General features: G+C 43.3%; 1 protein-coding gene across 23 annotated transcripts in view; it reads right to left on the minus strand.

The window, feature by feature from the left end:
- LOC110485571 (oxidation resistance protein 1A) overlaps positions 1–21,756 on the minus strand; it is a 210,629-nt gene that overhangs the window by 53,594 nt on the left and 135,279 nt on the right. For 7 of the 23 annotated variants that reach the window (XM_090194450.1, XM_090194440.1, XM_090194428.1 and 4 more), the window contains exons 1-2: positions 4,341–4,665; positions 695–780 (exon numbers count right to left, since the gene is read on the minus strand). In XM_090194450.1, the coding sequence (XP_090050576.1) occupies positions 695–780; positions 4,341–4,650 (396 nt within the window). In that variant the 5' untranslated portion in view covers positions 4,651–4,665. Of the gene's footprint in view, positions 1–694; positions 781–4,340; positions 4,666–19,447; positions 19,847–21,756 lie in introns of those variants that run through there. The other 16 variants (XM_090194459.1, XM_090194423.1, XM_090194437.1 and 13 more) reach the window with 6 other exon arrangements.

The raw sequence follows: 21,756 nt of genomic DNA on the forward strand, positions 1-21,756 counted from the left end.
GGTCTGTCTGTCTCTGTCTCACTCTCACACACAACAGAGATGGCAAATGAATAGCAATGACAACACCAGGTGGAAGGTCATTCGTAAACAGTGGTGGAATGCTCGCTGCTAAGCACCACGCAGAATGAACTGAATTACATATAGAATACACATTCTGACTGAGTGTCTCGCTCTCTCGGTTCTCCTCTGGCCAAAAACGTACATACGTACACAGCTACAATCCTCTCTCTTCCTTTACATCCAAATGCAGAATGGAGCAGGATTGATATACATGTCTAATCTATTAGAATAGATTTCCATCATACGGTAGAGAGGCAATAGCTCTGGCTGGTCATACACAGTCCCCCTTTACGTAAACAGACATTGAACGATGCACATGTGCAACTGTAAAATACTAAACGCTTCGTTCTCTCCCTCCACACACACACACACACACACACACACACACACACACACACACACACACACACACACACACACACACACACACACACACACTCCTAACGATGTGAGCCAGCATGGCCAGGTTCCTTTTCATAACACAACAAAATAACACACCGCCACAACAGCAGCTATTACTCAGACTAGGGCAACAGCCAGTAGACACACGGAGCAGCACAGCAGCAGCAGGAGCAGTAAAAAGCATTAAAACACCCAGACAGAGAGGACACAGTCTGAAACCCTGTTTACTTACAGCATACTCAATGGTTCCTTTGGGTCTCTGGAACGACATGCGTCTGCTGCCATCCTTCTTCTCTTGACTCTTCTTCTGGCCGGTATCTGAAAGCAAGCGAGGCAAGGTACGCATTACGTTCATGTTCCTCTCTCTCCCCAGCTTGCCTTGTCACAAGCCGCCGTTTCCCAGCCACACGGGTAGACAGCTCATTCGTCAACAGTGAGCGTGCGAGCCAGTCAGCCTGCGATGTGAACGGAGTGGAGCCTCTTTCTCTCTCCCTCTCCTCACAAGCTCTCACTGCTCTAGCTGTCTCTCCTCCTCTCTCACTCTCCTACTATCTCTTGTTCCCTCTCTCTCTCTCTCTCTCTCTCTCTGTAGCCCTCCACCACGCTGCACAATGACATGCGTTGATTCCAGTTCACCTTGCCTTCTGCTGCTGGCTCTCCTCTCACAGCAGACACACAGCACCTTGACCTCCATGAGGAACTGAGGAGAGGAGGAGGGGATGGAGCTGGGAGGATTGGGAGGGAGATAGGAGAGAGAGGGGGCTGAAGGCAGGATCTGTGAACTTGTATGAGGGGTGGAGCTGAGGCTGGGGGAGAGAGGAGCGGGTCGTGACTCGGGTATTCTATGGGGTATAGGACTGGGGCTTGGGGTATAGGGCTGGATCTGAAATCACAGGGATGGGGCTGGAAGAGAGCAGGGGCCGAGGGCTGGGGGTAGAAGGCTTATGGTACAGTACAGAGCACATCCTCTCTCTCAGTCGGCTAGGTTCCCCCCATTATGTTCAGTATGCAGGCTATGCAGCAGATCAGATCAGAAGCCTAACACGTCCTTAACTTCTTCTGTTTTTGTCACCGAGCAGCTCGGGCTGAAACACATGAGTCATTCGACATGCAGCCATTCTATTTCTGGGGCTCAGGACTCACTGCACTGAAGAGGGGGAGAGGAAGAGGAGCTGCTTCCGGTGGAGCTGTAGCCATGACTCCACTCAGTATTCACCATGATAGGCAATGTAGTAGGTTTAATGTTTGCAGTCTGTCAAATGCATCATAAAGCCTGAGATAGCTTTGGCGATCAGACGTGCATTGAAGCATTCGGTATGGTGTCTCTGCTGTCTGGTTTGGTTTATTTGACACCCCACTACTACAGTTGTATAACAGCAGTGTATCTGACATGAAGCTCTGTTACATATTGTTTCAGGTCATAGACATAACACTAATGTGATACCGAAACACTGACGTGGCCGTATGAGGGCTAAGCCAAGACCAAGAATAAATAACACCTGATTCTAAAACCAATATGAGAAAGAAAGAGAGCAGGGAGAGAGAGAGAGGGGGAGGAGGGAGGAGGAAGAGAGAGCTACAGAGAGAGCTACAGAGAGAGAGCTACAGAGAGAGAGAGAGAGAGAGAGAGAGAGAGGAGGGGAGGGGGGGAGGGGGGGAGGGAGGGAGGGTGGGTGGGAGGGAGGGCTACAGAGAGAGAGCTACAGAGAGAGCAGAAAGAAAGATACAGGTACACAGAGAGAGAGAGAGAGAGGGGGGGAGAGGGGAGGAGGAGAAAGAGAGAGCTACAGAGAGAGAGCTACAGAAAGAAAGATACAGAGAGAGAGAGAAAGAGAGAGAGAGGGAGTTGGGAGGGGGGAGAAGGAAGAGAGAGCTACAGAGAGAGCTACAGAGAGAGCAGAAAGAAAGAAACAGAGAGAGAGAGAGAGAGAGAGGGGGAGGGAGGAGGAAGAGAGAGCTACAGAGAGAGAGAGAGAAAGAGAGAGAGAGAGAGAGAGAGAGAGAGAGAGAGGAGAGGGGAGGGGGAAGAGAGAGAACTACAGAGAGAGAGCTACAGAGAGAGCAGAAAGAGAGATACGTTAGACAGAGACCAAGTCGAGAGATACATTAGAGAGAGACCAGAAAGAGAGGTAGGGGGAGAGACTCAGAGCTCCATTCACAGCAGCAGGGTGTTAGTGAGGGAGAGAATCGTCTAAATTTGAACCTCAACATGGACTGTGATGATGTGCCATCAGAAACACAGCTATTTCTTCACACTGGGAGCAGAGCAGAACCATAACGTTAAACAACAAAGATCATCAGATCTCAGTGGGTCTACACCACAGGAACACATGTTAACCCCCCTTACCCCTTTACAGAGAACCTGTTCACTTCTAGTAAACAGCCTGCCAGATAAACTCTGCTCTTTTCTGCTAGAGCAAGAAAAACATCCTGTACACAATGTTATCCAGTAACAAAAAATGGACATTTACAATGAATTTACCAAAATTAGATCTATAGGAGACAATTGATTAAACACTGTCATCACAAATGAAGTTACTCAGTTAATCAAATGTTCTGTTTGTGTGACACGTTGTTGCACACTAAACAACAGCATTGAATACGTATTTGTTTTAATTGTGCAGTGCACACTGTGAATACAAGCGTTGTGTTTTAGAGTATGGTGCGAGATGGCAACTAAGTGAGATGAAAGTCCCAAATAATGTGAGCAACTGTCCCTGGGGCCACAGCAAGTCTCATTAAACGATTATCTCCGCAAAAACAGTGGGTTGTGTAACACCAGATTTCACAGATGTGGGTCAAGGTCATGTTATCTCATTTAATTTGCATCTTCCTCTATCCAAAAGAAGCAGAACTAAAGCAACAGCTATACCACCACAGCTGATACACTGTTGCTCTTAATTTCATGAATGGACTTGTGACAGCAGACATCCCACTTTAAATCTTTGTCATACTTCTGGCTTATTCTTATTCTTATTCTTTAGCACACTATCTCCTCTTACACTGTTTCAGCTGTTCAACCTTTAAAACGTACACAACCGGTCTGGAATAGTTTTTCATTTATTTAAAACTTCAACAATGCCTCATTGTCTACTGTACTTCTGTATTACAGTTGTCATACTATATACTGAGGTATTTTAGTAGGAGAGTTCGTATACTGAGGTATTTTAGTAGGAGAGTTCGTATACTGAGGTATTTTAGTAGGAGAGTTCGTATACTGAGGTATTTTAGTAGGAGAGTTCGTATACTGAGGTATTTTAGTAGGAGAGTTCGTATACTGAGGTATTTTAGTAGGAGAGTTTGTATACTGAGGTATTTTAGTAGGAGAGTTCGTATACTGAGGTATTTTAGTAGGAGAGTTCGTATACTGAGGTATTTTAGTAGGAGAGTTCGTATACTGAGGTATTTTAGTAGGAGAGTTTGTATACTGAGGTATTTTAGTAGGAGAGTTCGTATACTGAGGTATTTTAGTAGGAGAGTTCATATATTGAGGTATTTTAGTAGGAGAGTTCGTATACTGAGGTATTTTAGTAGGAGAGTTCGTATACTGAGGTATTTTAGTAGGAGAGTTCGTATTAAGAAATATGTAAATATTAGGACGAGTAATGTCGGAGTGACATTGACGAAATACAGTAGAATACAGTATATACATCTGAAATGAGTAAAACAGTATGTAAACATGATTAAAGGGACTAGTGTTCCATTATTAAAGTGACCAGTGGTTCCATGTCTATGTTTATAGGGCAGCAGCCTCTAAGGCGCATGGTTGTGTAACCAGGTGGAATCCGGCTAGTGATGGCTATTTAACAGTCAGATGGCCTTGAGATAGAGACTGAAAAACAGCTTCTCGGTCCCAGTTTTGATGCACCTGTACTGACCTCGCCTTCTTGATGATAGCGGGGTGAACAGGCCGTGGCTCGGGTGGTTGATGTCCTTGATGATCTTTTTGGCCTTCCTGTGACATTGGGCGCTGTAGGTGTCATGGAGGGCAGGCAGTGTGTCCCCGGTGATGAGTTGGACAGACCGCATCACACTCTGGAGAGCCCTGCAGTTGCGGGCGGTGCAGTTGCCGTACCAGGCAGTGATACAGCCCAACAGGATGCTCTCAATTGGGCATCTGTAAAAGTTTGTGAGGGATTTAGCGGCAATGCCAAATTTCTTCTTCACCACACTGTCTGGATGGTCCATTTCAGATTCTCAGTGATGTGTTCGCCATGGAACTTAAAGCTTTTCAACTTCTCTAAATGTGATCCGGTCTATGTGGATGGGGGCGTGCTCCCTCTGCTGTCTCCCGAAGTCCACGATCAGCTGCTTGGTTTTGTTGACGTTGAGGGAGAGGTTATTTTCCTGGCACTACTCCGCCAGGGTCCTTACCTCCCTAGTGGCTGTCTCATAATTGTTGGTAATCAGGCCTACAGCTGTTGTTAGTGTCTTCTATCAAAGTAATCAGACCAATTATTTTACTAAATGTTACTTTGACTATGTTTAACTGCTTTGCTTAAGTAAAACCATTTAAACTTCTCCCACTACTACAAAAATACTGTTAAAGAGTTAAAGCAAGTCCAATAATTTTTCTTCATGGAATATTACAATCTAGTTCAACAACATTATCTTTGGCATTTGAAATAAAAACACAACACTGGTGCTGAGCAGTGTGTGAGTCCGGTCTTGTGACTTACTGATAGGAAGGCTGTATATTTACAAAACAATGGAGGATGGAGAGGTGAAGTGAGGGGAGGTGAGGGGGTTGAGAGTTGGGGTGAGGAGGTGGAGGAGGGGAGGGATGGATGAGGGGAGAGGTGAGGGGGTTGAGAGGGGAGGGAGGGGGTGGAGAGGTGAGGTGAGGGGTGGAGAGGAGAGGTGAGGGGTGGAGAGGAGAGGTGAGGGGGTGGAGAGGTGAGGTGAGGGGTGGAGAGGTGAGGGGTGGAGAGGAGAGGTGAGGGGTGGAGAGGTGAGGTGAGGGGGTGGAGAGGAGAGGTGAGGGGGTAGAGAGGAGAGGTGAGGTGAGGGGGTGGAGAGGGGAGGTCAGGGGTGGAGAGGAGAGGTAAGGGGGTGGAGAGGTGAGGTGAGTGGGTGGAGAGAGGTGAGGGGGTAGAGAGGAGAGGTGAGGGGGTGGAGAGGTGAGTTGAGGGAGAGGTATGGTGAGGGGTTAGAGAGGGGAGGGAGATGGTGGGGTGAGGGGGTGGAGAGGAGAGGTGAGGGGTGGAGAGCTGAGGTGAGGGGTGGAGAGGTGAGGTGAGGGGTTGGAGAGGTGAGGGTTGAGAGGAGAGGGGTGGAGAGGGGAGGGAGGGGGTGGAGAAAAGAGGTGAGGGGTGGAGAGGAGATGTGAGGGGGTAGAGAGGTGAGGTGAGTGGGTGGAGAGGAGAGATGAGGGGGTGGAGAGGAGAGGTGAGAGGGTGGAGAGGAGAGGTGAGGGGGTGGAGAGGGGAGAGAAGGGTCCTACTCACAGTATACTGCCATTCATGTTATTTAGCTAGGTAAGGCATGTAGCTGCTCAGGACAGGGTGTTGAGGGGTGGAGGGCACCGACTGGTAACACTTTACATTAAGGTAACTTCAGTTCTTATACCTGTGTAGTAACACTGTAATGACACCAGTCACAACATGTTGATACATAGTACCTTACAACAAAAACCTCCTCCTCAGACAGGTTCTGTATGACAGGCCCATAAAAACCCACAAGGAGGCAAACGTATAACTTACTCCATATACAGTATACAGTTGAAGTCAGAAGTTTACATACACTTAGGTTGGAGTCATTAAAACTCGTTTTTCAACCACTCCACAAATGTCTTGTTTACAAACTATAGTTTTGGCAAGTCGGTTAGGACATCTACTTTGTGCATGACACAAGTCATTTTTCCAACAATTGTTTACAGACATATTATTTCACTTATAATTCACTGTATCACATTTCCAGTGGGTCAGAAGTTTACATACACTAAGTTGACTGTTCCTTTAAACAGCTTGGAAAATTCCAGAAAATGGTGTCACAGCTTTAGAAGCTTCTGATAGGCTAATTGACATCATTTGAGTCAATTGGCGGCATTTCAAGGCCTACCTTCAAACTCAGTGCCTCCTTGCTTGACACCATGGGAAAATTAAAAGAAATCACCCAAGACCTCAGAAAAAAATAAGTAGACCTCCACAAGTCTGGGTCCTCCTTGTGAGCAATTTCCAAACATCTGTACAAACAATAGTACGCAAGTATAAACACCATGGAATCATGCAGCCATCATACCGCTCAGGAAGGAGACATGTTCTGTCTCCTAGAGATGAACGCACTTTGTTGCAAAAAGTGCAAATCAATCCCAGAACAACAGCAAAGGACCTTCTGAAGATGCTGGAGGAAACAGGTACAAAAGTAACTACAGTGCCTTGCGAAAGTATTCGGCCCCCTTGAACTTTGCGACCTTTTGCCACATTTCAGGCTTCAAACATAAAGATATAAAACTGTATTTTTTTGTGAAGAATCAACAACAAGTGGGACACAATCATGAAGTGGAACGACATTTATTGGATATTTCAAACTTTTTTAACAAATCAAAAACTGAAAAATTGGGTGTGCAAAATTATTCAGCCCATTTACTTTCAGTGCAGCAAACTCTCTCCAGAAGTTCAGTGAGGATCTCTGAATGATCCAATGTTGACCTAAATGACTAATGATGATAAATACAATCCACCTGTGTGTAATCAAGTCTCCGTATAAATGTGATAGTCTCAGAGGTCCGTTAAAAGCGCAGAGAGCATCATGAAAAACAAGGAACACACCAGGCAGGTCCGAGATACTGTTGTGAAGAAGTTTAAAGCCGGATTTGGATACAAAAAGATTTCCCAAGCTTTAAACATCCCAAGGAGCACTGTGCAAGCGATAATATTGAAATGGAAGGAGTATCAGACCACTGCAAATCTACCAAGACCTGGCCGTCCCTCTAAACTTTCAGCTCATACAAGGAGAAGACTGATCAGAGATGCAGCCAAGAGGCCCATGATCACTCTGGATGAACTGCAGAGATCTACAGCTGAGGTGGGAGACTCTGTCCATAGGACAACAATCAGTCGTATATTGCACAAATCTGGCCTTTATGGAAGAGTGGCAAGAAGAAAGCCATTTCTTAAAGATATCCATAAAAAGTGTTGTTTAAAGTTTGCCACAAGCCACCTGGGAGAAACACCAAACATGTGGAAGAAGGTGCTCTGGTCAGATGAAACCAAAATTGAACTTTTTGGCAACAATGCAAAACGTTATGTTTGGCGTAAAAGCAACACCCTGAACACACCATCCCCACTGTCAAACATGGTGGTGGCAGCATCATGGTTTGGGCCTGCTTTTCTTCAGCAGGGACAGGGAAAATGGTTAAAATTGATGGGAAGATGGATGGAGCCAAATACAGGACCATTCTGGAAGAAAACCTGATGGAGTCTGCAAAAGACCTGAGACTGGGACGGAGATTTGTCTTCCAACAAGACAATGATCCAAAACATAAAGCAAAATCTACAATGGAATGGTTCAAAAATAAACATATCCAGGTGTTAGAATGGCCAAGTCAAAGTCCAGACCTGAATCCAATCGAGAATCTGTGGAAAGAACTGAAAACTGCTGTTCACAAATGCTCTCCATCCAACCTCACTGAGCTCGAGCTGTTTTGCAAGGAGTAATGGGAAAAAATTTCAGTCTCTCGATGTGCAAAACTGATAGAGACATACCCCAAGCGACTTACAGCTATAATCGCAGCAAAAGGTGGCGCTACAAAGTATTAACTTAAGGGGGCTGAATAATTTTGCACGCCCAATTTTTCAGTTTTTGATTTGTTAAAAAAGTTTGAAATATCCAATAAATGTCGTTCCACTTCATGACTGTGTCCCACTTGTTGTTGATTCTTCACAAAAAAATACAGTTTTATATCTTTATGTTTGAAGCCTGAAATGTGGCAAAAGGTCGCAAAGTTCAAGGAGGCCGAATACTTTCGCAAGGCACTGTATATCCACAGTAAACAAGTCCTATATCGACATAACCTGAAAGGCCGTTCAGCAAGGAAGAAGCCACTGCTCCAAAACCGGCATAAAAAAGCCAGACTACGGTTTGCAACTGACTTTTTGGAGAAATGTCCTCTGGTCTGATGAAACAAAAATAGAACTGTTTGGCCATAATGACCATCGTTATGTTAGGAGGAAAAAGGGGGAGGCTTGCAAGCCAAAGAACACCCTCCCAAACATGAAGCGCTGGGGTGGCAGCATCATGTTGTGGGGGGTGCTTTGCTGCAGGAGGGACTGGTGCACTTCATAAAATAGATGGCATCATGAGATAGGAAAATTATGTGGAAATATTGAAGCAACATCTCAAGACATCAGTTAGGAAGTTAAAGCTTGGTCGCAAATGGGTCTTCCAAATGGACAATGACCCCAAGCATACTTCAAAAGTAATGGCAAAATGGCAGCATTCGGAATTTTAGATGAAAAGCATGTCCAAATTAAACTACCTGCTACTCAGGCCCAGAATATATGATATGCATATAACTAGATTTGGATAGAAAACACTCTAAAGTTTCCAAAACTGTTAAAATAGTGTCTGTTAGTATAACAGAACTGATTTGGCGGTCGAAAACCTTAGAAAAACCCATTCAGGAAGTAGTTTTTTAAAAAGTTTTGTAGTTTTCTATTCAATGCCATTACAGTATCCATTGACTTAGGACTCAAATTGTAATTCCTATGCCTTCCACTAGATGTCAACAGTCTTTAGAAATTGTTTCAGGCTTGTATTCTGAAAATGAGGGAGTAAGAGCAGTCTGAATGAGTGGACCCTGCCGTGTCACAGAGCTTTTTCATGCGCACGACCGAGAGAGTGCCTTTCTTGTTTACCTTTTATATTGACAACGTTATGGTCCTGTTTAAATATTATCGATTATTTAGGCTAAAAACAACCTGAGGATTGAATATAAACATCGTTTGACATGTTTCTATGAACTTTACGGATACAATTTGGATTTTTTTGTCTGCCTGTTTTGACTGAGCCTGTGGATTACTGAAGAAAACGCGCAAACAAAACGGTTTTTGGATATAAAGAGACTTTATTGAACAAAAGGAACATTTATTGAGTAAATGAATGTCTTCTGAGTGCAACCAAATGAAGATCATCAAAGGTAAGGGATTAATTTTATCTCTATTTCTGACTTGTGTAACTCTTCTATGTAGCTGGTTAATGTTTGTAATGTAATTTGTCTGCTAGGCTATGTTCTCAAATAATCGTAAGGTATGCTTTCGCCCCAAAGCATTTTTTAAATCTGACACCGTGGTTGGATTCACAAGAAGTTAATCTTTAAACCTATGTAAAATATGTTTGTTTTTCTGAATTTTTATAATGAGTATTTGTGTATATGAATTTGGCGCTCTGCAATCTCACTGGATGTTGGCCAGGTATGACGCTAGCGTACCACATACCCTAGAGAGAGACAACAAAGTCAAGGCATTGGAGTGGCCATCACAAAGCCCTGACCTCAATCCAATCGAAAATGTGTGGGCAGAACTGAAAAAGAGTGTGCGAGCAAGGAAGCCTATAAACCTGACTCAGTTGCACCAGCTCAGTCAGGAGGAATGGGCCAAAATTCCCCCAACTTCTTGTGGGAAGCTTGTGGAAGGGTACCTGAAATGTTTGACCCAAGTTAAACAATTTAAAGGCAATGCTACCAAATACTAATTGAGTGTATGTAAACATCTGACCCATTGGGAATGTGAAGAAAGAAATAAAAGATGAAATAAATAATTCTCTCTACTATTATTCTGACATTTTGTCACGCCCTGACCTTAGTTATCTTTGTTTTCTTTATTATGTTGGTTTGGTCAGGGTGTGACGAGGGTGATATATGTGTTTTTGTCTTGTCTAGGGGTTTATATGTCTATGGTTGCCTGGATTGGTCTCAATCAGAGGCAGCTGTTTATCATACTCTGGACCTAGTTTTGTCCCATGGAATAAATGTTGTGGATCTTAATGTTTTTCCTCATAATCCTGGACTATCGGACCACTATTTTATTACGTTTGCAACTGCAACAAATAATCTGCTCAGACCCCAACCAAGGAACATCAAAAGTCGTGCTATAATTGATGTCCTTCCAGACTCCCTCTGTCTACCCAAGGACGCCAGAGGACAAAAATCAGTTAACCACCTAACTGAGGAACTCAATTTAACCTTGCGCAATACCCTAGATGCAGTTGCACCCCTAAAAACTAAAAACATTTCTCATAGGAAACTAGCTCCCTGGTATACAGAAAATACCCGAGCTTTGAAGCAAGCTTCCAGAAAATTGGAACGGAAATGGCGCCACACAAAACTGGAAGTCTTCCGACTAGCTTGGAAAGACAGTACCGTGCAGTATCGAAGAGCCCTTATTGCTGCTCGATCATCCTATTTTTCCAACTTAATTGAGGAAAATAAGAACAATCCGAAATTCCTTTTTGATACTGTCGGAAAGCTAACTAAAAAGCAGCATTCCCCAAGAGAGGATGGCTTTCACTTCAGTAGTAATAAATTCATGAACTTCTTTGAGGAAAAGATCATGATTATTAGAAAGCAAATTACGGACTCCTCTTTAAATCTGTGTATTCCTTCAAAGCTCAGTTGTCCTGAGTCTGCACAACTCTGCCAGGACCTAAGATCAAGAGAGACAATCAAGTGTTTTAGTACTATATCTCTTGACACAATGATGAAAATAATTATGGCCTCTAAACCTTCAAGCTGCATACTGGACCCTATTCCAACTAAACTACTGAAAGAGCTGCTTCCTGTGCTTGGCCCTCCTATGTTGAACATAATAAACGTCTCTCTATCCACCGGATGTGTACCAAACTCACTAAAAGTGAAATAAAGCCTCTCTTGAAAAAGCCCAACCTTGACCCAGAAAATATAAAAAACTATCGGCCTATATCGAATCTTCCATTCCTCTCAACATTTTTAGAAAAGGCTGTTGCGCAGCAACTCACTGCCTTCCTGAAGACAAACAATGTATACGAAATGCTTCAGTCTGGTTTTAGACCCCATCATAGCACTGAGACTGCACTTGTGAAAGTGGTAAATAACCTTTTAATGGCATCAGACCGAGGCTCTGCATCTGTCCTCGTGCTCCTAGACCTTAGTGCTGCTTTTGATACCATCGATCACCACATTCTTTTGGAGATTGGAAACCCAAATTGGTCTACACGGACAAGTTCTGACCTGGTTTAGATCTTATCTGTCAGAAAGATATCAGTTTGTCTCTGTGAATGGTTTGTCCTCTGACAAATCAACTGTAAATTTCGGTGATCCTCAAGGTTCCGTTTTAGGACCACTATTGTTTTCAGTATATATTTTACCTCTTGGGGATGTCATTCGAAAACATAATGTTAACTTTCACTGCTATGCGGATGACACACAGCTGTACATTTCAATGAAACATGGTGAAGCCCCAAAATTGCCCTCGCTAGAAGCAAGGAAGTGGATGGCTGCAAACTTTCTACTTTTAAACTCGGTCAAAACAGAGATGCTTGTTCTAGGTCCCAAGAAACAAAGAGATCTTCTGTTGAATCTGACAATCAATCTTAATGGTTGTACAGTCGTCTCAAATAAAACTGTGAAGGACCTCTGCGTTACTCTGGACCTTGATCTCTCTTTTGAAGAACATATAGAGACTGTTTCAAGGAAAGCTTTTTTCCATCTACGTAACATTGCAAAAATCTGAAACTTTCTGTCCAAAAATGATGCAGAAAAATGAATCCATGCTTTAGTCACTTCTAGGTTAGACTACTGCAATGCTCTACTTTCTGGCTACCCGGATAAAGCACTAAATAAACTTCAGTTAGTGCTAAATACGGCTGCTAGAATCGTGACTAGAACCAAAACATTTGATCATATTATTCCAGTGCTAGCCTCCCTACACTGGCTTCCTGTCAAGGCAAGGGCTGATTTCAAGGTTTTACTGCTAACCTACAAAGCATTACATGGGCTTGCTCCTACCTATCTCTCTGATTTGGTCCTGCCGTACATACCTACACGTACGCTACGGTCACAAGACACAGGCCTCATAATTGTCCCTAGAATTTCTAATTTCAAACAACTGGAGGCAGGGCTTTCTCCTATAGAGCTCAAATTTTATGGAATGGTCTGCCTACCCATGTGAGAGACGCAAACACGGTCTCAACCTTTAAGTCTTTACTGAAGACTCATCTCTTCAGTGGGTCATATGATTGAGTGTAGTCTGGCCCAGGAGTGTGAAGGTGAACGGAAAGGCTCTGGAGCAACGAACCGCCCTTGCTGTCTCTGCCTGGCCGGTTCCCCTCTTTCCACTGGGATTCTCTGCCTCTAACCCTATTACAGTGGCTGAGTCACTGGCTTACTAGGGCTCTTTCATACCATCCCTATGAGGGGTGCGTCACTTGAGTGGGTTGAGTCACTGATGTGATCTTCCTGTCTGGGTTGGCGCCCCCCCTTGGGTTGTGCTGTGGCGGAGATCTTTGTGGGCTATACTCTGCCTTGTCTCAGGATGATAAGTTGGTGGTTGAAGATATCCCTCTAGTGGTGTGGGGGCTGTGCTTTGGCAAAGTGGGTGGGGTTATATCCTTCCTGTTTGGCCCTGTCCGGGGGTGTCATCGGATGGGGCCACAGTGTCTCCTGACCCCTCCTGTCTCAGCCTCCAGTATTTATGCTGCAGTAGTTTATGTGTCGGGGGGCTAGGGTCAGTTTGTTATATCTGGAGTACTTCTCCTGTCCTATCCGGTGTCCTGTGTGAATTTAAGTATGCTCTCTCTAATTCTCTCTTTCTTTCTCTCTCTTGAAGGACCTAAGCCCTAGGACCATGCCTCAGGACTACCTGACATGATGACTCCTTGCTGTCCCCAGTCCATCTGGCCGTGCTGCTGCTCCAGTTTCAACTGTTCTGCCTGTGATTATTATTATTTGACCATGCTGGTCATTTATGAACATTTGAACATCTTGGCCATGTTTTGTTATAATCTCCACCCGGCACAGCCAGAAGAGGACTGGCCACCCCACATATCCTGGTTCCTCTCTAGGTTTCTTCCTAGGTTTTGGCCTTTCTAGGGAGTTTTTCCTAGCCACCGTGCTTCTACACCTGCATTGCTTGCTGTTTGGGGTTTTAGGCTGGGTTTCTGTACAGAACTTTGAGATATCAGCTGATGTACGAAGGGCTATATAAATACATTTGATTTGATTTGATTTATCGTTGTCTCTGATTGGGAACCATATTTAGGTAAACATATTCCTTGGTTTATCTTTGGGTTATTGTCTATGGTTAGTTGCCTGTGTATGCACTCGTTGTATATAGTGTCTTGTTGTTTTGTATAGTTTGTTTAAGTGTTCTTTGTTTTCATTAAAGAAGAATGTATTCTATTCCTGCTGCGCTTTGGTCTCCTCTATACGACGAACGTGACACATTTCACATTCTTAAAATAAAGTGGTGATCCTAACTAACCTAAAACAGGGAATTTTTACTGGGATTAAATGTCAGGAATTGTGAAAAACTGAGTAAAATGTATTTGGCTAAGGTGTCTGTAAACTTCTTACTTCAACTGTATATAAGGTGAGACATGGCCTTGACTTCCCTGACTCTAACGGGGCGATAACAGCACGGCAGCCATTGTAATGAATATGCATTGGCTTAGTGAGCTGTCAAACTACACACAGGAAGCACACAGCGACAGCCCACATCCCTTGGCTAACACCCTCTCGCCCTCTCTTTCTTTCTCCCTATTTCTCTCCCTCTGCATTATGCAGTCAGTTTTCCCCTGCATTCAGCACCATCACCGCCACCACCCAGTACAACCAAATGTTGCTGGAGCAGCACTTTGTGTTGTGTCAGGACAGGGAGGAGAGGGGAGCAGAGCAGTCCCTCCCTTCATCCTGCCTCTGCCCCGTCATTAACACTGGTTCCAGGTCAATAAATCAAACCCTGATGCTGTCACAGGCTCAGTGAGTGTCGCCCCATCCAGACTGTCTCATTAGCACTCACTCCAGGGCGACTAATCACACCATGATCTCTCCATCGGCTCCTGGGTTATTGCCTTGTGTGAAATGTTCAGTTGGTAAATCAAGTTACTATTTATTTATTTATTTAATGGTTAAAAAAAGGCATGTTTTTCTGTCTCCTGAATACAGTAGCTAGATTATATATACAGTATTTAGCAATTTTTTTTAAATGAAATAATTAAGAGAATACTTCCAACATTTTAACATACATTTAGATATCACATGTACAATTTTTATTAAATCTTTAGATACATAGAAATGTGAGGAAGGAATATACACAAAAAGCTTAATAACTATATAATAACAATGTTCTTGATACCTGTGGCTTGTGATTATGAACATTCCACAGTAATACTGTATGTATAGTCACTGAAAAGGCCCCTGGTCTGCTGGTTGGTCAAGGACCAGAGGACCCCAGTAACCTAAATCAAATCAAATCAATTGTATTTATATAGCCCATCTTAGATCAGCTGATATTTCAAAGTGCTGTACAGAAACCCAGCCTAAAACCCCAAACAGCAAGCAATGCAGGTGTAGAAGCATGGTGGCTAGGAAAAACTCCCTAGAAAGGCCAAAACCTAGGAAGAAACCTAGAGAGGAACCAGGCTATGAGGGGTGGCCAGTCCTCTTCTGGCTGTGCCGGGTGGAGATCATAACAGAACATGGCCAAGATGTTCAAATGTTCATAAATGAACAGCATGATCAAATAATAATAACCTACTCTAGACTCCCCAGACCAAAGCTATATTCCCAGCAATAACCATACTAGCATACTGCTCAGAATTAAGCAATGTATTTGACATGCACTCTACATAAGTAGGCTACTGTAGAATGCATGTGGACACCGGAACATAACCCTTTATGCCTGTGGATCAATGCTGTAGGAGAAGGAGCTCACCTGTTGATCCTATGGCTCTCTGCATTTCTGACTGCTGCATCTCCAACAACAAGCAACCTCTCAGGTTACAGCCTGAATCAATAGGAGAAGTGATGAGCTCAGCTAAAAGGAGAACCACAAACTCTGCAGTATCTCTCTCTACTGATCCTCAGTGAGCCAATGTCACTCAGCAGCCAGCCAGGCCTTGGTCAGAAGAAAGTAAGTATCACAAATCTACCACCTCTCCCTAGTCTGCTATCTCCACTGGACTCACCACCATCTTAGCTGAAATCTACCAACTGTACGACATCATCAACCCTCCAACCACAGTCAGCTAAGCTCCCTGTCCAACCACAGCAGTCCACAGAGATCACAGGGAGGAAATCAGTCTTTAAAAGTATCTGTGTGACTAAATATCACACAGGAATGAGAGTTGACAACTTGATGAACCATTTCCCGGGCAGCAAACACCACCCAGACTATTCCATCTCAAATCTCTGACGGCTTTAATGCTAAATCTTTATTGTATACTCTCACCTCACTAAAACACGCTTTGGCACAACATATTGAAATGGATTGGGTTGTTACTCAGGTTCATAGGTATTCTGGGTAAACAGTGAACACATCTTTCAATTATGGTTGAGAAGACATTGAGAAGATGCTTGATATGAGTGTTGCTTAGTCAAACAGTCACAGCAGATATTGAGAGGAGGGTCGGTCAGACATTGACCTAACCAGGCTTTGGTTGCTGGCCTGTCAGTTTAGCATTAACGCTAAAAAAGACAAAAACCGAATTCCACTGCCACTGCAACCTCAGCAGAAATCAGTGCGATCCCCTTTTAACATGTCGGGTCAGATGGATGCATCGCTGCAAATGTTGCTTTTCATTGTTGTGAAGGTGTCTACTGTTAGTATCTACAGTTGAAGCGGAAGTTTACATACACCTTATACACCAAGTACATTTAAACTCAGTTTTTCACAATTCCTGACATTTAATCCTAGTAAAGATTCCCTCTTAGGTCAGTTAGGATCACCACTTTATTTTAAGAATGTGAAATGTCAGAATAATAGTAGAGAGAATTATTTATTTCAGATTTGATTTATTTCATCACATTCCCAGTGGGTCAGAAGTTTGCATACTCTCAATTAGTATTTGGTAGCATTGCCTTTAAATTGTTTAACTTGGGTCAAATGTTCCGGGTAGCCTTCCACAAGCTTCCCACAATAAGCTGGGTGAATTTTGGCCCATTCCTCCTGAAAGAGCTGGTGTAACTGAGTCAGGTTTGTAGGCCTCCTTGCTCACACATGCTTTTTCAGTTCTGCCCACAAATGTTCTATAGGATTGAGGTCAGGGCTTTGTGGATGGCCACTCCAATTCCTTGACTTTGTTGTCCTTAAGCCATTTTGCCACAACTTTGGAAGTATGCTTGGGGTCATTGTCCATTTGGAAGACCCATTTGTGACCAAGCTTTAACTTCCTGACTGATATCTTGAGATGTTGCTTCAATATATCCACATAATTTTCCTTTCTCATGATTCCATCTATTTTATGAAGTGCACCAGTCCCTCCTGCAGCAAAGTACCCCCACAACATGATGCTGCCACCCTCGTGCTTCACGTTTGGGATGGTGTTCTTTGGCTAGCAAGCCTCCCCCTTTTTCCTCCAAACATAACGATGGTCATTTTGACCAAACAGTTCTATTTTTGTTTCATCAGAACAGAGGACATTTCTCCAAAAAGTATTATCTTTGTCCTCATGTGCAGTCGCTACCGTAGGCTGGCTTTTTTATGGCGGTTTTTGAGCAGTGGCTTCTTCCTTGCTGAGCGGCCTTTCAGGTTATGTCGATGACGGACTCGTTTTACTGTAGCCAATACAAACTCTGTACTGTAGCCTAACCACTGCTAAACATGAGGTCAAAGGTCATTACGCCTGTTTGCATCAAAGCATCATTGCTCACGACGCCATTCAATCACCCTTATAAAGCATCTGTCACATCTTCATAATGCATTTTTTTTGTTGATTTCTGAAATAATCATTGAATTAATCACTGCTTGTTGGGTTATTGTGAGGACACTTTGGGGCTAAACCAGTGAAGCATTACAAATCTTCAATCGGATTTGCTATCTGTACATGCCTAACCAGCGAGGCTCAAAATAAATATGGAGATATTTTTGCCCTAAATGCGTTTCAATGTCAGTTGCTATTGTTAGTGAAGTTATTTTCCTCCATCCCAATAAATCCATAATGAGACCTATACTCCTAGAAAGATTAAATCAAAAACCAATATGGTATAGGCCTAACAACTCTTCTCCACAAAGACAGACACCATCCATCACCGTCACGGTATATCAAAATTAAACGTTCCACACAATTGGTTGTAAAAAAAAATCCACCATTATGCAAAAGACATCCAATTATGTGAAGGCCTATTCCAGACCTGGGTTCAAATACTATTTGAAATCATACCCAATACTTTAGCTGTGCTTGACTGAGTTTGCCTGTTGCTATAGAACCACTAGAACCATCCCCAGTCCTCACCCACATGGCACTTCAGGCAAGCTAAAATAAATGCTCAAAGATTTCAAATAGTATTATAAACACGGGTGTAGTACAGCTGAGATGCCAGAAGGCTGTATGTGTGTGTGTGTGTGTGTGTATGTGTGTGTGTGTGTGGCTGTGTACTGTAGCTGAGAAAAAGTGGGCTCTGTAGCAGTCAGCAGGATAATAGTTTGGTCTAATTAGGACAGAGATTAATAAGATGCTCTGCTGCTCATTGTACCTTCCCGGGAAACCAAATGCCACTGAGGCCAGTTCATTAACAGTCGCTCTAATTCTCCCTAGTGCAGACAGTGTGTGTGTGTGTGTGTCTGTATGTGTGTTACTTTCTCTGTGTGTGTGTGTGTGTGTGTATGTGTATGTGTATGTGTATGTGTGTGTGTGTGTGTGTGTGTGTGTGTGTGTGTGTGTGTGTGTGTGTGTGTGTGTGTGTGTGTGTGTATGTGTGTGTGTGTGTGTGTGGCTGCAGACATTGGCCCTACTAAGAGGAGAGAGGCAGGTAGTCAGGCCTGAGACGAGCCCCTCAGTAGCCTTCTGTCCCATCTGTGATGAATGAGCAGGCTAGGACCCTTACATGAACTGGTGTTCGAGGTCAAGAAAGCGTTGGCCATCTGACGAGGGAACTGCTCAGAGCTGTGTGAGTGTGTGTGTGTTAAACTGGGCAATTCATGTAGTAGTATGCATTACCATAGGCTTGAAGATTGAGTTACACCAGTTCTGTTGTGAACAATGACAGAGTGAAGAATAGTGTCCACTTTTAAATGCCTGAATTGGAGATGTGTATCACAATAATGTTGTCTGTTAAAATTAACCTTCAATCAAAGCACACAATCCTTTGTTTCTCAGGTGAAGTTATAAGGTAATGCAGATTTGTATTAAGGTATTTGTAAGCAATAGCATTCGAAACAATGCATTTTGGTACATTGAATTGAATTGGTTTATATTACAGACTGTGCCTTTAAGAAGCCTGTGCCTTTAAGAAGCCTGTGCCTTTAAGAAGCCTGTGCCTTTAAGAAGCCTGTGCCTTTAAGAAGCCTGTGTCTTTAAGAAGCCTGTGCCTTTAAGAAGCCTGTGCCTTTAAGAAGCCTGTGCCTTTAAGAAGTCTGTGCCTTTAAGAAGCCTGTGCCTTTAAGAAGTCTGTGCCTTTAAGAAGTCTGTGCCTTTAAGAAGCCTGTGCCTTTAAGAAGCCTGTGCCTTTAAGAACCTGTGCCTTTAAGAAGCCTGTGCCTTTAAGAAGCCTGTGCCTTTAAGAAGCCTGTGCCTTTAAGAAGTCTGTGCCTTTAAGAAGTCTGTGCCTTTAAGAAGCCTGTGCCTTTAAGAAGCCTGTGCAGGGAAATGTGTAAACTTCACCGTCCAACTCGTGACTGTGTTGCAACTTCTTCACCGTATGCCAACTCTACTGAAAATGTACTGTAGGTTGTTAAAAAAAATATATATAAAAAATAAACAAACACTGACTGACTTCATTTACGGTAGTCTGAACTCTGAAACATTACACATTATACATTGAACAAGTTCGGCTCCAAGTCTATACTCACACCTGTGTTAATGTTGGTAATGTTGTCGTGCACACGTCCAGAGTGTTCTGCGGAAGAGCCATCGGAATTTCCCCGAGTCGAGGTCGAGGCAGGCCAGATTCTATTCGACAGCGCGACCCTGACAGACAGAATGTAGTCCATACTGTGGAACTCGTACGAATATCACAACATGGATGCACCTTAGTTATCACTAACAACCGTTTAAAAAGAAGCCATTTCTGATATCACTGTCATAACGCAATCGCGATAAGATCTAGATAAAAGTCTTTAAAAAGTGTAATGCAGTGAAACCAGCGCACTTCAGCAGACGCAGAAATAGGAACTGAAACAACTGAACAACTTGTTCTTCCCCGATGACGTGACTGTCTGGCGTCAAGCAGTGCCCCGCACTCACTGCAGTCAATGGATGCATATTATTGATAAACAATTCTAGAGAAAACGATGGAAGTTGTGAAAAAACACATGATCATAACGTGCATTATGTAGCTACAATATCCAACCTATGCAATTAATACATGTTTATTGTTATACATTGTTATAGGGCATTGTTATATTGTTTATATTCTAATATTTAGCCTATGCCTTGGCCTTGAGGTGCGAAGTCCATTATCAAGATGGTTATTTAGGTCTTATAAATGAGTGACTGTGTCCCTGAATGTGAGAGTCCAACAGCCAAGATGTCTGAACCTTTATGTCATGGTGTGTACTCGCCCTGATGGGCTTCAGTTTCACCCCTATCTGTCTGTTTCCCCTCAATTGCTGCAACTTGCAAGTCTTTACTTAAAGATGACATGCATGACAATCATGGGAACTGAACAAATCTCACTCTCATCTTAATAACATTGTATTCAATTGAGGAAAGCACACAGCCAGGCAGCCACTCCACTTACTATAAGTGTCCCACCATACAGCATAAGGCCAGGGACTCATACTATTACTGCGACATATAAGTGTCTCTTCAGACACCAAGGGAAGAAGATATGGCATTTGGAATGGGTCAACGTGTGTGGAACAGTGAAGAACCCAACAGACCAGGCAGGACAAGGTGTAATAATTGGGGAGCAGAATTAGAAACTGGAAACAGCCCAATGCATTATTCATCAGCAGAGATATGGTAAGAAATTAAAGAAAGAGAAAGATAAATTAGTTTTAAAATCCTGAACTGGAAATAAAAGTCATCTAAACAAATTAATAGATACAATGACCGTGTTCTCCAAGGTAAGACATATGTTTTGCTCCATCTGCTGGTTACAGTGAAAAGTGCAGCCTGGTTTATAAATCACCTATTATTTTTAGGGGCACATGGATGGGTGACAGATTAACTCTAAATTGTGACAAAGCAATAGGTCAACATGGGCACATCCAGAGCCATATAAACAGAGTCAGGCAGAGTCTGGCCCCTCTCAAGGTTTCCTCCTATTTCTAAGGAAGTGTTTTGGTACTTTACTTTACAACAAGTGAAAAAGCATTGTAAATGCAGGCTTTTGGTAATGTGTAATCTGTTGTGAAAGACTAAAACAGAAGGCCAGTGTTCACAAGAGATTTGGGTCAGGGTTGCCGAGATTAAGTAAACTGTTACCATTGATTTGTAACAGTACCACAGAGTCCATTTGGCTTCCTCTCTGTCTGGCCCTGTTTTATAAACACACGTTGCAACAAATGATTTGACAGACTGATTGATGAACTCAGTCAATAACACTGGTAAAGTTCCTAGTTCCAAGGTGAACATGATGATGGATGAGGCTGCCTACAGTATGAGCTCTTAGTTGAGGGATTACAACTTGCTTTCTGCTCCATAGTGACCTTGAACACCATCCCCTGTCTGGGCCCCTGGGACGCTTGGCCCGGGGCAGGGTTGTTGTGATGGGTTTGGGACAGACCACCACCTGGGGCTTGTTGGTCTGTAATATATAGCTACTAAAGCTGTAAAGCTGCCCAGAGCAGTCATCAAATCATCCATTACTTCCATACAGAGGGGGGTTGGGTTTCCTCCCTGAGCTCTGTCTATTGCAGCCTAATAGGGGAAGAATTAGATACACTCTCACCATACCATCTAGCTCTGCTCCAGGGCATTAGTGTGCATTCCTCCTCTAGTTAGTGGACGAACGTGCACTAACGACCTGGACCATAGCTACGTACCATCCAGAAGGCCGACTGAACTGTAACACAGTCTGCTTATTCAGCCCTGTTTAGTTTTCCCACCTGACTACTCTAAAGGCTGTGTAATTAAGCTACTGTGTAATTTGAGTCATTTATGAAACATCCAGAGGCATTAAATAAAATGAGCCTTATTGAGTGAAGAGATTAAAGT

The sequence above is a fragment of the Oncorhynchus mykiss genome, chromosome 2 (genome assembly GCF_057628025.1).
Source record: "Oncorhynchus mykiss isolate SJ-2025 chromosome 2, ASM5762802v1, whole genome shotgun sequence".
Lineage (NCBI taxonomy): Eukaryota > Metazoa > Chordata > Actinopteri > Salmoniformes > Salmonidae > Oncorhynchus > Oncorhynchus mykiss.